The sequence below is a fragment of the Azolla caroliniana genome, unplaced genomic scaffold (genome assembly GCF_043228905.1).
Source record: "Azolla caroliniana isolate FFs.n. ecotype wild unplaced genomic scaffold, voAzoCaro1.0.p SCAF_7, whole genome shotgun sequence".
Classification (NCBI taxonomy): domain Eukaryota; kingdom Viridiplantae; phylum Streptophyta; class Polypodiopsida; order Salviniales; family Salviniaceae; genus Azolla; species Azolla caroliniana.
The window spans coordinates 11031340-11048923 of NW_028230442.1; the positions used below are offsets into that span (position 1 = coordinate 11031340).

A 17584-nucleotide genomic window follows, 5' to 3' on the forward strand; every position below is an offset into this window, starting at 1 on the left:
AGATTGTCCATTAACACATCATATCACATTCAAATATAAAACGACTGCTAGCGAACAAGATTGTCTTATGTATATATGCAAGTAAATTTAGATTACAAAATATGAACTGAATTAGATAGATCTACAAAAATTAACATTATTGACGAAGTTTTTTTAGTAATAACCAAAATATACCAAGTTTCTTTTTATCTTATACATAAATAGTAAAATAATGCTCCAATTAAATAAAGAAAACTATATAGTAAATTTACTTGTGAATGCCGATAGCAATGAAAATATTGAGCATGGCCTTCAGAGAATTTTCCTACTTGTGAATGCCGATTGCAATAAAGAAAAAAAATATAAAGTAAATTTACTTGTGAATGCCGATTGCAATAATGCTCCAATTAAATAAAAGAAATATATATATAGAAAGTTTACTATATATTTCATAATAATTCTCCAATTAAATAAAGAAAAAAATATATACTAAATTTACTTGTGAATGCCAATGGCAATGAAAATATCAAGCATGGCTTTTAGAGAATTTCCTTACCCATTGTACTTTGTAATGCTATATAGTATATACATTTGATGGCAAAAAATATAGAACCAGAGCCACAAGAGTTAAAAGCAAAACCGCTATTCCAGCTGATACTTCGATTGAAGGGCTTTTAAAATCTCCCTCTTCTCCCCATCTCCAAGAAACACATTTTCCCACAATTCTCGAAGCTCTGTTCAAAGATAACAAAAAGATAAAAAGCCTTGACCAAATATGAAAATTGAACTAAAGAAGGAACCACAGATCATGAAATAAGAATGGAAATCACTATGACAATTGACATACCGGATTTCTCCTTGCTTGACAAGCACATAACTGTAAGGTTAAAGCGTCGAGCCTTGGTTAAATTTTCTAGAACCTCAATTGCATGGCTAGCATGCTCACTACAAAAGACACACATTACATCATCAAACCCTCAACAATAACTCTTTAGTTTTTAACGACACTGGAGAAGTGTAATCCATTATGATCTTTTATAGATGTTAATGTATCTTTTCTTCTTGTTTTATAACTCAAATGTCATGTAAGGAAAACGACCCACCTTCACCAAATCTAGAAAACCATACATGGTCTTTTTTGTGTCCCGATTCTGTCCGAACTGGGACAGAGTCCCAAAGCTAACTGGGACCCACCAGGGAGCCCAGTCCCAGTCCCATACAGGGCACCACCACGGTCTGTTCCAACCCTGTGTCCCAAAAGCTAGCCACCAATGGCCATCTCTGGCCTCATATGAGGAGATTATTCCTCATTTTCTCATTCTCAGATCACTAATTTTGGCTCAAACGAGTAAGATAGTGCTCTCTCCCCCTCCAATCCGTTTTGAGTTGTCCCGACTCACCCTTACCAATGTTTTAGTTTTGTCCCAAGACTGGGACTGTTGTAATATTTCGGGTTGTAAATATATAACAGCATTTTTGTTCATGTTGTTTCCATTCGCTTGTTCTTTGTTGGGGATAAAGGCCCCAAGGACTCTTCTTTTTGTATATTTTGACCCTTCTATATGAAAGCTCCCAAAGGGAGCTTTCTAGACACATCCTTACAATATGTTTGGCCCCAATTTGGGAGGTTATAGGCATTTACATTATCTTTATAACTTTTGGTCATTCACCATGTGTGAACATGCCAAAATGACCTAAAAGTTACTTATAAATAATAAGTGGTCCCCAAACCTCTTATAATGAGATAAGGGACTACCAGCAGCTAGGTTTTCCTCTCCATTTTTTGTACAGTCTTCTCTACTTTCTCTCCCCTCACAAAGCAGGCCACTCCCTTGGTGTTTTGGATCTGACCACACCATCATCATCTCTCTTTTGACAAGTATCAGAACCAGAGAGTTTCATAGTGAAGAATTTCTATCTCATCAGGTCATTGTGCATAGAACAAGTGATTTTACTTTTTTTGGTGACTTTTTTTTTTCAAACTGTTAAGTGCAAATACGACTACTACCTCATCTAATCTCAAAAGCTTGTTCGAGATCAAGAGATTTGAAGGTAGTGATTTTGAATAATGGAAAGATAGAATGTTAGGCATTCTCTTTCTTAAAGATTGTGAAGGAGCACTTCTTGAAGTCAAGCCTGAAGATATGACAAATGTAGCATGGATGAAACTAAATAAAAAGGCCATCACTTACATCAAGATGGTTGTATCAGATGAGATCTTAGTGGATTTGAAAGGCCTCACAACTGCTTTTAAGGTATGGGAGAAGCTTAGAGCCACTTATAAAATTACTACAGCTATAGATTAAGTGCATCTCATGCGTAAGCTCGTGTGGAACTTGATGAGTCAAAAAGTGCAACTGAGCACTTAATTGCCTCTACAAGTACTCTCTCACAATTGCAAGACTCTGGATTACCTCCCTTTGATGATAAGCTTAAGTCCATTTTCTTGTTGATGACCTTACCTGATTCGGGGGAATCATTGATTGTTTCACTCTAAATAACCCTAATGTTACATTCGATAGAATAAGGGGTTCTATTTTGAATGAGGAAATTAGGAGGGAAGCTAGTGGAGAGGGTAGTGATTCAGCCAATGTGTTTGGCGGAAGAACAAAAAAGAAAAGTGAAAATGTATAGGAACAAGAGCAAAAGCAAAGGCAAAGCTGAAATGACTTGTTATCAATGTGGTAGGAAAGGTCATAAGAAGTCTGATTGCAGATATTACAAAGCTAAATTTGAAAGATAGAACACAAGTGACAAGAAGAAAAAGGACAGCCAGAATGAAGTGTCAAAAAAGCTGCTCGCAACAATCAAAGTTCATCGTTGCGTTTTCATGATGTTTTCAACACAGTGTGAAACCACATGTTATCAATATGGTAGGAAAGGTCATAAGAAGTCTGATTGCAGATATAATGAAGCTAAATTTGAAAGATAGAACAAGAAGAAAAAGGACAAACAGAATGAAGTGTGAGAAAAGCTGCTCACAACAGTCAAAGTTCATCGTTGCGTTGTCATGATGTTTTCAACACATAGTGTGAAACCACCCTCGAAAAGAAGTAAAATAGTAGTTCAAATAAACTAGTATTATGAAGTCAACTTTATTAGCAAGAAAAATACTTTTTCATTTGCCAAAGAGAATTCTAAATAAAAGGTGAAAGGATTAAATTGTACAATAAATGATGAGGAATATAGAGGCGGTTTTCAAAAGTAGACAAAAGTAGAAAAAAAAGCTAGGCGTAGATATGAGGAGCAAGGTAGAGTAAAAAGCTCGTAATTTCCTCCTCCGATGTCCAAATTAGAAAAGGAAAGATGCATACGAAAGCTAACACAAAGAGTTTTACAAGAATATCTTCCATGTGAAATTTGAGGTTACAGAACAGAAATAGTGATGAAAGGAAAACCGATTCACACAGACAAGCTTTTTTTAGGGGAAAACGCAAGCAATAGAAACCCTATAAAAAAGAGCCTATATCCAACCCGTTGTAACATGATTCTTATTTTATAAAAGAATCTACTATTTTGCAATAAACTAATGCTTTCTTTCACCTACATGTCTTATGTGTTATTGTCACTTGCGCTTGTGTGTTTGTGTGTCTTGTGACAAGGGAGCGTTTCGGCTTGCCCATGCACCTCTCCTTTCACAAAGGTATTCAAACTTTTGTGTCTTGTGTGTTTGTGTGTCTTGTGAAAAGGGAGCATCTTTCACCTACATGTCTTATGTGTTATTGTCACTTGCGCTTGTGTGTTTTTGTGTCTTGTGACAAGGGAGCGTTTCGGGCTTGCCCATGTACCTCTCCTTTCACAAAGGTATTCAAACTTTTGTGTCTTATGTGTTTGTGTGTCTTGTGACAAGGGAGCATTTCGAGCTTGCCCATGCACCCCTCTTTTCATAAAGGCATTCAAACTTTTGTGTCTTGCATGTTAGTGTAAATCGTGCTTGTGTGTTTGTGTGTCTTGTGACAAGGGAGCGTTCGGGCTTGCCCATGTACCTCTCCCTTTCACAAAGGCATTCGAAAATTTGTCTCTCATGTGCAAGCCTTGCTTGTGTGTTCGTGTGTCTTGTGATAAGGGAGTGTTCGGGCTTGCTCATGCACCTCTCCTTTCATAAAGACATTCAAAAATTTGTCTCATGTGTAAACCTTGCTTGTGTGTTTGTGTGTCTTGTGATAAGGGCGCATTCAGGCTTGCCCATGCACCTCACCTTTCACCAAGGCAATCGAAATTTTGTTTCCCGTGTGTGTATGTAAGCCTTTTCCTTGTGTGTCCATGTGTAAGCCTTCCTCTCATACATTCGTTCGCCTTGTGAATAGGGGTTGATTCAGGCTTACCCATGCACCTCTCCTTTTCACGAACACATTTGAATATTCGTGCCTTCCTCGTGTTTTGCATGTGAGCCCTAATTCCTTCCAGTCCATAATCCCAGCAGTTCCGCCTCACGATCCGCACATAGTGACGGATTTTCACGATAGCGTCACATGGCAATACTCAATAGCATCACAAAGGTCCATTCATGCACACTTAGAGCGTGGGAAAGTTGTGTCTTTGATATGGAGAAGTTCCACATGGCCTTCCATTCATCATTGCACCATGTGTCAAGACACCAAGCAACCTACTGTGAAGCAGCCACACGCATCTTGTAAAAACTATAAAAGCCACTTTGTAGTGTCTGGCATAGATTGACATATTCACATTCGTTGGGTTTCCCATTCGAATTCAAACGAATACGAATATGAATGGGTGGTCAAGTATTCGTTTAAGTCAAAAAAAAAAAAAAAAAAACTGTCTTTTTTAATTTCTTAGGATAAAAAAAAAGCAACTTGACAATAAATAGGGATAATAAAAGAGGGACTTGGGGATTTGACACTACTAAAGTTTTATAATAAATATATAACTTATAAGTTATAAGTATTCGTTTTATTTTTAATAAATAAATAAAATAAAATAAAGATTCATTAATTTCTCACTTTTTATTCCCCCAAAATTTATGGATATTTTTATTTTGATATTAAAAATAGTACTTCAAAATAATCATATCTTCAAAGTTCATACTAATCATATTTGTATAATAAATATAAAAATATTCGATTTTTAAAAATTAATTAATTGATTGATTAATTAAAATAAGTTTTATAAACTCTCTTGACACTATAATCTATTAATGAATAATTGTTCTTTTTTTGGTGAAATAAATTTATTTAAATAAATAAATAAATATTTTATATTTATTTTGCAAAACGAATCGTTTTTTAATATTCTTTGGGCCATTTCATATTCTCGAATATTGAGAATATTGCGCATGGAGAATATCGCAAATATCACGCATGCGTCAATCTATGGTGTCTGGTATGCTTGTCCACATTAATTAAAGCATTAAGCCTCCTCTTCATTCATCATTGCGCCATGTGTCAAGACACTAGGCAGCCTACTGTGAAGCAATCACACTCATCTTGTAAAAGCTATAAAAGCCACTTTGTAGTGTCTGGTATGCTTGTCCACATTAATTAAAGCATTACGCCTCCTCTTCTTGTCTCCCTAATTTTAATTAAGTGCTAAGACAAATTAATGATAGTGATTAGTAAGCCAAGAGCTAATCTCACACCTTGTTGGTGCACAACCTCTTTACACCAAAAAGAATGTTGATAATAAGATATTGTCAGCAGCAAAATAGACACAACCAAGTTGTGAGAAGGTTGTTAGACAATAGTAGCAAAAATGGTTGCAAAGAGTAGAGACACAACCAAAGAGCAGAGCTTGTTTGCAAGTAGCAGCAAAAATAAAGTCTTTACGAAAGAGGTTGGTATAGCCTATTTATACAAAATTGGGGAACGTGGGTGAAATGGTTGTTTGGTAGTTAAGTGACTCTTGTACTACTAAAGAGTTACAATGAACTAGGAATAAGAGGGAATATCTTGGAAAAAGTGGAAGAGAGAGAAGGCATTTAAAGTGTTGCAAATTCTAGAGAGAGAAGAATCTAGGAAGAGAGAGAATGTAGAAGAGAGATAATAAAGATGAAAGAGAGTGCAAGTCTGGGGTTGCCACCCACCAACATGAAGCACATAACAGCTTTAAGGACAAGGACAAAGGGCAAGCAAATGTAATCACTAGTATCATCATTGAGGAGCCATCAAATGCAAACGATATTCATTGTGCTACCATGGCAACGAATGATGCTATTTTTATTCATGTACAGGATATGCAAAGTACAAAGAGCGATATAATTGATGCCTTGCTTACATTGAATGACGCTTCGTCACAAACATGGATTGTGGATTCGAGTGCATCATTCCATGTTACTCCTATTAAGGAGTGTTTTACTACCTTTCATACAGGCAGCCATGGACATGTATATCTTGGAAATAACCATGCTAATTCTATTGAAGGTATTAAATAACCATGTTTATTCTATTGAAGGTATTGACACAATGCATCTCATTGTGGATGGTACTAATGAGCAGGTTTTCCATGACGTAAGGTAGTTACCAAGCATCAAGAAAAGCTTATTGGCTATTGGATGAATTGATATGCATGGATATAGTACTTTGGGAAAGGGTCATAGAAGCTTATAAAAGACTCTAGCTAAATGTTAACGGTACAACGCAAGGGATTTTGTATTGCTTGCATGGTAAATCTTTGATAGGAAAGTTTATTGCATTGGCTGAACCCTCGGAATGCACTACATTTGGATGGCAATAATAATGAGCCAATGATTATTCAGCCAGATGATGTTGGATAGCAAAATGACGCACCTGATGGCCATATGCAGCCACCTATTCATGCTGAAAACAGGGCTGGAAATGATGTACAGCAGCCCATTAACAATGAAGATGTCAATATACCTCCTGATGTAGATCCATTGCCAGATGATGTGGATCATTGGGTAAGAAGATCCACACGTCCTAAGAGGCAAGTGAATAGATATGAGCCTTCTACACATTACATCATGTAATCAGATGACGGTGAGGCAAAACTACGTGAGCTAAGAAGAAGCGCATGCAAATGATACTTGGGATTTGGTTGAGTTGACCACTACATGTCTTGTTTGCTCTCACAGCTGCCTCGGATTTGGGATTATTCCAAATGGATGTTAAAACAGCCTTGGTTATTTAGACAAAGAACTGTACATGAAACAGTCAAAAGGATATGCCGTTCCTGGAAAAGAGCATCTGGTATGCAAGTTGAAAAGGAGCTTATCCGGGCTGAAACAGGGCCCCAAGCAATGGTATAAGAAGTTTGATGCATTTATGCTAAAATATGAGTTCAAATGAAGCCATCCAAACCACTGTTTGTACAGTAAAAAGGATGACGATGGCAGCCCAATTATTCTCGTACTCTATGTAGATGATATGCTGCTGGTAGGAAAGAAAAAGAGCACTCCGAATGCTCTAAAACAGAAGCTGAACTCTGCATTCTCAATGAAAGACCTTGGGGAAGCTCAGCATATTCTTGGTATACGAATAAATGGGGATAGGTAGCAGTATACTTAGCATTTATCCCAAGAAAAGTACATTGAAAAAGTGCTGGACAGATTTAATGCGGCTGATGCTAAGTCTCTTGGAGTGCCACTACAGCCACATGTTAAGCTTTCCAAGGATGATTGTCCCAAAGATGATGATGCAGCCAATACATGAAGAATGTTTCATATGCATCAGTTTGTGGTTCACTTATGTATGCTATGGTTGCCGCTTGGCCAGATGCAGTCAGAGTTGTTAGCAGGTTCATGGCTAGTCCTAGTAGAGGTCATTTCAAGGCAATAAAATCTATATTAAAATATTTGAAGTGGACCAAAGGTAAATGCCTCTGTTATGGAAAGGGTCCATTAGAGTTAAAAGGATTTTGTGATTCAGACATGGCAGGTGATGTGGATACACACAAGTTCACAAGTGGTTATGTATACACTCTTGCAGTTGGAGCTATTTCATGGTGCTTTAGGCTTCAAAGAATAGTTGCACTATCTACTAGAGGCTGAATATATTTCAGCTACAGAGGCTTCTAAAGAAGCCATTTGGTTAGCCCGCTTGTGCAATGAGTTTGGGATGCCTTAAAAAGGAAACTGTTCTTTGATGTGATAGCCAGAGTGCAATATGTTTGGCAAAGAATGTAATGTTTCATGCTCACACAAAGCATATTGATGTGAGATACCACTTCATCAGAGAAGTGCTAGAAAATGGCCTAATCAATTTGATCAAGGTCAATACTTCATAGAATCCTGCAGATGCTCTCACAAAGTGTCTACCCAAGGCACAACATCAGCTATGCATAGAGATGGTGGAAGTTACTTAGCTTAAAGGAGCATCCTTGGTCCTTTGAGAGCTTTCTAGACACATCTTTACTATATTTTTGACCCCAATTTGGGGGTTTATAGGCATTTGCATTATCTTTATAACTTTTGGTCATTGGCCATGTGTGAACATGTCAAAATGACCTAACGTTACTTGTGAATAATAATTGGTCCCAAACCTCTCATAATGAGATAAGGGACTTTCCATGGCTAGGGTTTCCTCTCCATTTTTTGCACTATCTTCTCTAGTTTCTCTCTCCTCACACAACAGCCCACTCCCTTGGTGCTTTGGATCTGACCTCACCATCATCATCTCTCTTTATGGACATACATCTATCCTATGCGCTGCGTAGTGTGATAGGGCAGCTGCAAACTTCATCACATCAGCTACAGATTGAGGTAGGCACATATACACGACTACCTCTAGAAGAGAGAATTTGCCAATTGTGTCATCAAGGAGTGGAATCTGAAGAACACTATGTTTGTCATTGTAGTGTCTTTTATGAAATCCGAGGGAGATACCATTGCCTCTTTAAACAAGGCTTTGGCCCACTCCGCAAGGTAATGGAATATGAGGACCAACGATGCCTAGGACTTTTCTTGCTAGAGCTCAAGAGACATCGGGAAAAGTTGTTGAAGAATACAGCAACACAAGCTCATCCACAAAGAACAATCACAACTTTCTTTAGCCCCATCACTCCTAATGCTAGATGTCAACCCCGAGATACACAAATGGGCTTCAGACCAGGACATAACAAAGGGGTTACAATTGATCAGGCAATGGCAATTTGCCGTGCACGTAGGCCTCAGCCCCATGGACCACGACCTCGACACCCTTGTCATCGACAGATAAAAGCCATTATCGCCCGCCATCGTAGGTGTTTCTCTCGCTTCAAAGACATTTCCATTCTGGATCGACCTATGCTAGAGATCTTTTGAAGACAAAAGCTACAATATACCTAGCTTGAGGATCTCACATGTGCCAAAAACCAGATTCCCTCATTTCTTTTCTTTTCATGTTATTTACTTTTATATTTACTGTGTAATATTTATTTTATTTTGATTTGTTCTCAAAGACGAGACAACACTTAAGATGTAATCTCTTATTTGGTCTTATAGGCCATTTTGGCCTCTTAAAAGACGTTAATATATCTTTCTTTCTTTCTTTCTTTCATTCTTTTGCATGATAAGTTTAATCATACATTTGGGATGCAACACTTGGTATCAAAGCGAGAACACAAATTAGAAGGGGATATGCCAAAGGAGGAGAAGGCTCACGAGGAAAGAGAAGCGATGAAGAGATTGAATCAGAATCGAAAGCAAGACACCATGGAGAAAAGAGGCACCACGAGACATTGCGATCAAGCAAGGAATGAGGAGCCATGCAAGGTGAGGGAACGAGTCACTTCCTCGACTGGAAGCAACATGCAAAAGACTTCCCAATTCGACCAAGGTTGTTTAGTTTGGAGGACCACACTTAGCTAAGAAGTGCCCTAAGAGAGAGGGTGGTTCCTCTCAAGTTGGCAGCTAAGTGGAGCTCAATGAAGACAAAGAAGATGAGCCGGTTATCGAGTTTCGAGCCAAGGCGTTTTTTATGAAGGTATGCTCGACCAAGGATGATGAGCAAAGTTCAAAGATAGAAGAAAGGCCTCGGAGGGCCTTAGAGCACAAGATCGAGAACAAGGTGGGTGACCATGAGGCAAAGGCAGAGGGACTCCTTCACAGAGCCATGGTACGAAGAATCGGAATCGGTCTAAGTGAGGTGAACTCAACGGAGGAGGTTGACCAAGAAGTGAAGATGAAGCAATTTCCTCTAAGGTACATAGAAGAGAAGTTTGAGAGCGGCTGGGACAGCACAAAACGGAGTGCCCAAAACTTCGAAGCACTTGAAGCAGTTTTGTGAGCTTGATGGGACTCAACCTCTAGAGGACTTGGGTGAATGTGGTGTCCCTATTCTGTCCCAACTGTGACACAGTTCCAAAATTGACTGGGCTCACCAAGGAGCCCACAACCAGTCCCAAAAGGGGCGACACCATGTTCTGCCCCAACGGGTAGTCCCAAGGGACATCTGTGGCCTTATAAAAGGAGGAGATCACTCCTCATTCTCTCATTCTCAGATTCACTCATTTTGCTCAAAGGAGTGTGGTAGTGCTCTCTCTCCCTCCAATAAGTTTTGGAGTTGTCCCGACTTGTACCGAATCGTCCCAACTCATGTTTTGATTTTGTCCCAATATTGGGACTTGTAATATTTTGAGTTGTGAACCTCACAACCTAATATAAGAGCATTTCTGTCCCATGTTTATTTCCAATGTGTGTCTTGTGTGTGATAAGTTTAATCTTGGTTTTGGGACGTACGTCTTTGTCATCAAAAAATATATCTAGTAGCCCAAACAAAGAATATATCTATTACACATATTTTTCACTATGGACAAGTTTCCCCCTCATTAATTTCCTTGTCACTGAAATCTGTAAGCACCACCTCTAATACATAAATCACAACATCTCATCCATCTTCATAAATATCCATGTAATACAACCCAATCATTCCCCTCACTAATTTCCCTGCTGCTGATTTCCCTAAGCACCACCCCTAGTACATAAATCCCAACATCTCATCCATCTTCTGAAATATCCATGTGATACAACTCAATCATTCCATCCACAAAAACGGTAACTAACTTAGAGACAGTTGGATAACTCACGGGAACAAGTGCTGGAGACAACGTATCATATCCACCAAAAGCTTGGAACTGAGGTTATCCTTGAATAGATTTGGCAAGTTAGATGGTTTTACAATCTGTACAATATAAATTGAGATCATAAGTTAATTTTGCTTTCTAGTAGACTATAATAAACAAGACAAGTTGACATCAAAACACATGCAACTATTTCTGAAACATACAAACCTTTAAAATACCAGATTGTTGAACCGGACTACTGGAAAAGCTTTTCCAAGCAGCTTCAAATTCATAAAATGACCTTGGTGCTTCGACCACAGTGTGTGTAGAGACACGCACAGCAGAAGCCTGAGCTACGGCAGCTTGTAAAGTATCCATTTTCTCCGATAGCTAATTTAAAATTATACCCCATCAGAATGTCAGCTTTAAAATCTTGGTACTTTAATTAGGTTGTATCTTCTGCTATAATATCCAACTGTTAACTTCATCTTAGAGATGAACTTGAGCAATCAGAAGGTGGTGTAAAATTAGAGACAGGGGCTTATCAGCATCCTCAAAGGCCAAATGTGGCCTATGGCAATTAGGGAGCAAGAAACATATATTACCATCTCTAGAAGATCATGATGACCTATTAGATCTGATCAATGAATAACATCATTTATGGTCACAGACCAAGGCAAGCAACGAAAGCAAAAAACGATAAACCAATCTAAATTCGAAAGAGAAGAAGCTTTAAGAAAGACAACTGATATTAATCAGAATCAGAATGCTTTATTGACAATAAACAGGCCTAGGCACAATGGGTCTAATCAACCTAATACAACTATGACATAATCTTGAATTACCTGTACATGGCTTTTTATCCGGATTCTGATGTGCAATTAAAAAAAATCTAAGCTTGCATTTGTAGATTATTAGCCTCATTGGCTTAATTACCAGAATCTCAATACCTGTTGTGATACTAATGGTTTTTTGGAAATATATCGATGAGATTCATCTCTTGATAATGCATCCTTCTGATCACTGCTATCTGGTATATCTTTACATTCAGCACCAGTGGTTTCCTCTCTTTTTATTTCTTCAATAGGAACTGGATGCTTTTTTTCTATATGCTTCATATCTGTTATCTGCATAAAATATATTTTTTAAGTTCGGATCCTTTCAATTTGTCAGTTAGAACCTACATATACAATTCCAAATTACCTCCCAATTAATCCCTATGTTGTACCATTATATGACACAAAACCATCCATACAGATACTAAGGGCAATATTAAGAACAGGGAACAACTAACAATATGTTTCTTAATCTACAATTGTATAAAACAAGCAAAATCTACTATATTTAGATATGATATTGAGACCCAGAATGGGCATTTGCATGTGTTGGAAATACATTTGAATCAAATACATGCTGGATTTTACAGACATCAAAACATTTCCTGCCAATCTCCGGGATTTCATGCCTTAAGAACATCAATGGCTCAGATTTTCATTTTGGGTGTGATTTGCTATAAAGGACAACTGCTGCCATAGTGGACCCATTCTTGGAAGACAGATGGGTGTCTAATAATTATGTAACTCATAACCTTGAAGATTAATTCAATCTGGCTATAGAAATGAAATTCAGACAATAATAATGGGTGTCTGTAATAATTATGTAAGGTTCATTCAAACAAAGGTATCATATAATTTTAATTTACTAATAGTTTGCTAAAAGAAAAGCATCATAGAATCTGGCAAGCATTAAAAGTTGTCATCAAGATGATTTAATAATTGAATGCATGAGAAATGGCTTTTTGCCATGAAAACTTTCACAACTCTCGGATCATGACTCTCTTTCCATGCATTGGCAGCTTGATCAGTTTACATATACCATTCTGAAATCACTGATCTACAATCCTTAACCGTTAATTCCTGCACTCATCTCCATCAACTAGGTATTTGTTACAGGCATGACCATAATTTACCCCATGGTAGTTTGTACCATAGTATTCCACACGCGAGGATAAAAGTGTGAGGGTTAACCGAGGGTGTCAAGAATTGAGGATTACTTTTAATCCTAGGAATTGAGACAACCCATAAGGCCCAAGTGTGAACTTGCCTTGGAGCTTTAGGTCTAGCTATAAATATGAGACCTAGATACCCTCATTACACACATTATTTGACAACGTCGAGATTGTGACCTTGTGGTGCACAAACTCTTGTGGCTGGCGCATGCCAATACCAGGTACAACTCAATGTCATGGGGTGACTAGGGTTAGTCTCGATCCCTTCACTCAGGGGTGGTCAGGTGGATAGGCACCCTTATTTCTCTCTCTTCCTCTTTATTATCTATTATTTAATTCCTTGTTTTATGCTTACATTAGAAATAATCTCTAACAGCATTATAGGCATGCATGAGCACCATGAGGAACATGACACAGTCGCACTTGTTCCCATCTAAACACGAAAGGCTTGAAGTGAGTAGTCCCAAACATAATGAGATCATATCTCTTATTGGTGTTCCTCATGTTAGTTGTGTGTTATGATTTTGTACATTTCTTTCTTACTGACTTTATCTCCATTTTGATTGTCCCATCTTCCATAGATGCGTGAGAAGTAGCAGAATCGAACGTGGTAGGCAGGAAGGTAGCATCAGAGAGAGCTCATAAATACATAACACATGCAGAAAATGTCATAAAAAGGGCATTGCATTTAAAAGACCTTCTTGCACATTTCTTTTACTGTTGCATACTGCTCTTTGAGAAGTAGCAGAATCGAAAGTGGTAGGCAGGAAGGTAGCATCAGAGAGAGCTCATAAATACATAACACATGCAGAAAATGAAGGGCATTGCATTTAAAAGACCTTCTTGCACATTTCTTTTACTGTTGCATACTGCTCTTTGAGTTCCTTGTTGTCTGGCTCTAATCGCAATGCGAATTCAGCATCTGCCATTATAAGAAATGTATCCATCAAGATTCAGCACCTAGTTTCCATAATTCCTTTTGTGATTGATGAAGCACAAAGACATATTTCAATAACAAAAAAACAACCTAAATCAAAATGATGGAAGGAACTATCAAACATGCTTCAAAATAGGTGTCAGAATGAGGTGGATAAATTTCTGAAGGTCAATCTTCGATCCAACTAACAGTAACACTTAACTTGAGATTTATCTGCCCACTGCATTATGGACATTATTAAATATTGACTTTCAGGAGAGGAGAACGTAGAACAATTATCTTTAAGAACATATACAGCCTCCAGCCTACATGAATCTGGTGTAACTTAGCCAAGCTAAACATGCCTACAATACAAGAGGCAATTATCTTAAAAACACGTACCGCATCCACACTACCTGAAACACATGAGGTCACAAAACAGACAGTAAGAAAATGCTTTAATTGCTGAATCTTACTTCCAGGTATGTTGCATACTTTGAATGATTCAACTATGACCAAATATAGCTATAGAAAAACTCCAAAATACTCCTGAGTTTTCTTTATTTGCCTAATGCACTTTATCAGCCCATTGCATTATGGCCATCATTGATTATTAGCTTTTAATAAAAGAGATCATCCAAGCTATATATCCATACATTGCAAGAGATTATTATCTTTAAGAAAGTTTAAGGCCTCCAGATCATATGAATATGGGGTTATAGATAGGCTATGGAACATATGAACCCACAAAATGGATAGGCTGACAAAGATTTAGTTACTGAATCTTACTTAAATGTGTGTTGCATACTTTGAATGAATGCATTGTGACCAAATATAGTTAGAGAAAAACTCTGAAACACCTGAGTCTTCATTATTTCCCCAATATAGCGGAGTTTTCATTATTTCTGAAATGCCACTGTCTAAATCCCAGAAGAATGTCAACGGGGGAGAGTTGATCATATGCTTGCTCAAATAGCATACATAATTGAGAAACGGATAAACTGACTACACAATTTCTAAATTAGCATATATGATTACTCCTTTGGGAGGTGGCAAAGGGCATTCAAGAAAATAGCAAAATCTTTAGGGACATTTGGCTAAAGGGAAAAAAACTCAGGGATATTTCAACATTTTGCCCTCATAGTTACCTTCAAGTGCCCCTAGATAGTTCCCTAATTCTTTCCGTGCTGTGCTTCTCCGCGCATATGCCTTCACATAATGATCATCCAACGCAATTGCCTCTGTACAATCTAATTCAGCTTCTTTGAACCTGGTTCAGACATGAGTAATGAGCTTAACTAAAGAGCTAATTCAATATTCCCTAATATGCAGCCATATGAAAAGTTTTTAATTTAAAATGAAACATAAAAATAAAGAGTAGAAACCTCCTGATTTTGATATATGCCATAGCCCTGTTTGCGTATGCAACACTAGACGGCTGCAAACCTATGCTTCTAGAGTAGCAATCAATAGCTTGCACAAACTTCTTCTCTTTGAAGTATTTGTTACCCTGAAAGAATAAAAAATAAAGAAAACTAGAAGCACTCAAAAAATTTCCAGATTACTACCATTGAATCATTAAATTGTCACACATATGAGCCCTTCTAACCAAATCTTTCTCTGAAGTAGAATCAGTAAAGGAATCTGATGGTGATGGTTTAAAAGCCACAGGGAAAACACTTGCAGTCCCCGACTTTGTTGATGGTATCTGTTCCATTTTCTTCAATTTCTTTTCCTCCTCATTACCTACTTCTTTGGCCAACTCATCTCCGTCAGCTTCTCTTAATGCAGCCTCCTTCAGAATATAAACAAGTATATAGGTATATATAAAGAGATTCAGCTCAGAATCACCAAAGAGAACCATAATTATCCACAGGAAAGGACTAATTCTTAAATTATTTAAAAGATACCACATCAAATTTGGCCCATTTGGCATGAGACTTGTCATATGTGTGCTGGGCAGCTGTTTTGTATGATGTCCCTCCATTGATAGTTCTCTTCGACTGTTCTAATGCTTGAATCTCTGGTGTTATTTTGATATGTTTCCTTTGTAATTGCTCACGTTTGAGTCCTGCCTGGGGTACACTTTCACTGCGGCCACGTATAGGAGGTGTATCCTGCACTTTAGAACACAAACCGGAAACCCACATTCACACACTAGGCATTATTTGTTAGACCACCTAAATAAAGGTGGTTACATAGGTATCTTCCCGTTAAGAAAGCACTGTATCGAATAAGTTGATAAAGAGTAGTTATCCAAATAACAGCTCTTCAGGTAATTATCTTATTGAAATAATGTTTTCTTCTCAATAGTTTGGCCAAATACCTCTCTAACCACTTTCATTTACTGCCAAGAAAACAACTATTATTCACCATCTTATTGAAAACATGCTCTCTCTCACACAGACATGGATCTATGAATATGTAATAGACTCAAGCTAAATTTCACTCATTGTAGGTAATAAATATTTAAAATAATCGCCAAACTAGCAAAAGATGTGAGACAACCATAACATAGATATCATATACAATAGGATTCTTATTAAACTTCCAAGAAGTGAAAAGATTCAGTAATACACTCAGTTACATCAAAACTTTAGACTATGGAAAAGAGTCTATTACGCTATGGTATAGCAAGAATTTATAATATAGAACGCATTCGAAACAAACAAGAAATCCATCTGAAAATGTGTACAAAATGTGTAATGCGTACCGAAACACCATCACGAGGTTTGCTCTTAAGTTCTTTATCTTTTTCTTTCACTCGTGTTTCCCACTGGTTCAAATCCTTTAGAAACTCTTGAAGCTCCTGTGAAAGAATAAGCAAACACAGACAGACATAAAAATGAGTATACAGAAAGACATCAAGAGAGAGATATGGAGACTTATGCATGAATTAAATTAGAAAGATTAAGTATATAGACAAGCAATCTCATTGGAAGAAATGATCATATAACATTATGGTGCATAACAGTGATTTTCAAAACAGAAAATGTGCTATGTTCTAAGTGATGTTTTCTGTTAATACAAACGAATATTTGTGTTTTTACTTCTCAGATACAAACAAAGATTATGTAGGGTTCCTCCGTTTGACCAAAAACAGAAACTGAAGTTTTTTGGCGAAGCATACGTAAATCAGAACACTGATGATAAGAATCAACAAAAATATGAAAATTTAACCTGAAAAATATGAAGGAGAATGAAAAAGGAGGACAGGACTGATGTGTTTTTCTACTATGAAGAAACAACAACAACATGAACAACGAAAAATAAACCTTTCAAAAACACGAAGAGATGAAGCAAGAAGGAATCCAACCATGGTATTCTCACGAATCTGTTTCTGAGCTTCGAACGACATCACTGGAGAATGAAGAAGGAAAGGCAGATGAAAGTCGTCAGCTTCTGCCTGTTCGTTCGTTCGTTCGTTCGTTCGTTCTTGCTCTTCTTTCTTTTCACTTCCCAAAGAATTCTCTCTCTCTCTCTCTCTCCCTCTCCCTCTCCCTCTCCCTCTCTATGTGCCCTTCCAAGCATAGTATGAACCATCCGAACCATTCGTGCATTCGTGTTCGAGAACGATTCAATCATTCGAGAAGGGTAAACCCTCGAAGAATAATAAATACCATACTTTTGGTTAAATTATTTACTATAAGATAAATATTTTTTCAAGGTAAAAAAAATTTTAAAAATTGAAAAAAAAACACATTACCTTCTTAATAACAATATGCATT

The 17584-nt window shown here is 37.4% G+C and overlaps 1 protein-coding gene across 1 annotated transcript; it reads right to left on the reverse strand.

The window, feature by feature from the left end:
• Nucleotides 1–445: 445 nt before the first annotated feature.
• LOC147861962 (uncharacterized) lies at nucleotides 446–17305 on the reverse strand. Its single transcript, XM_087322520.1, has 12 exons — nucleotides 17173–17305; nucleotides 16570–16665; nucleotides 15767–15973; nucleotides 15466–15651; nucleotides 15242–15366; nucleotides 15005–15126; nucleotides 13780–13862; nucleotides 11883–12059; nucleotides 11161–11322; nucleotides 10957–11051; nucleotides 827–924; nucleotides 446–713 (listed from the first exon to the last, which is right to left on the reverse strand). Exons 1-12 carry the CDS (start codon nucleotides 17212–17214, stop codon nucleotides 622–624), a joined length of 1485 nt encoding a protein of 494 aa, XP_087178646.1. The 5' UTR covers nucleotides 17215–17305; the 3' UTR covers nucleotides 446–621.
• Between the last annotated feature and the right edge of the window lie 279 nt (nucleotides 17306–17584).

Bases quoted from the DNA above. Each gene is read 5' to 3' on its own strand.
- LOC147861962 (XM_087322520.1), bottom strand. From the start codon at position 17,214: ATGTCGTTCGAAGCTCAGAAACAGATTCGTGAGAATACCATG. The intron at 15,127-15,241 runs GTTTCTACTCTT...TGTCTGAACCAG, and splicing joins GCATATATCAAAATCAGGAG to GTTCAAAGAAGCTGAATTAG. The intron at 11,323-11,882 runs GTATTGAGATTC...ATTTTAAATTAG, and splicing joins AACCATTAGTATCACAACAG to CTATCGGAGAAAATGGATAC.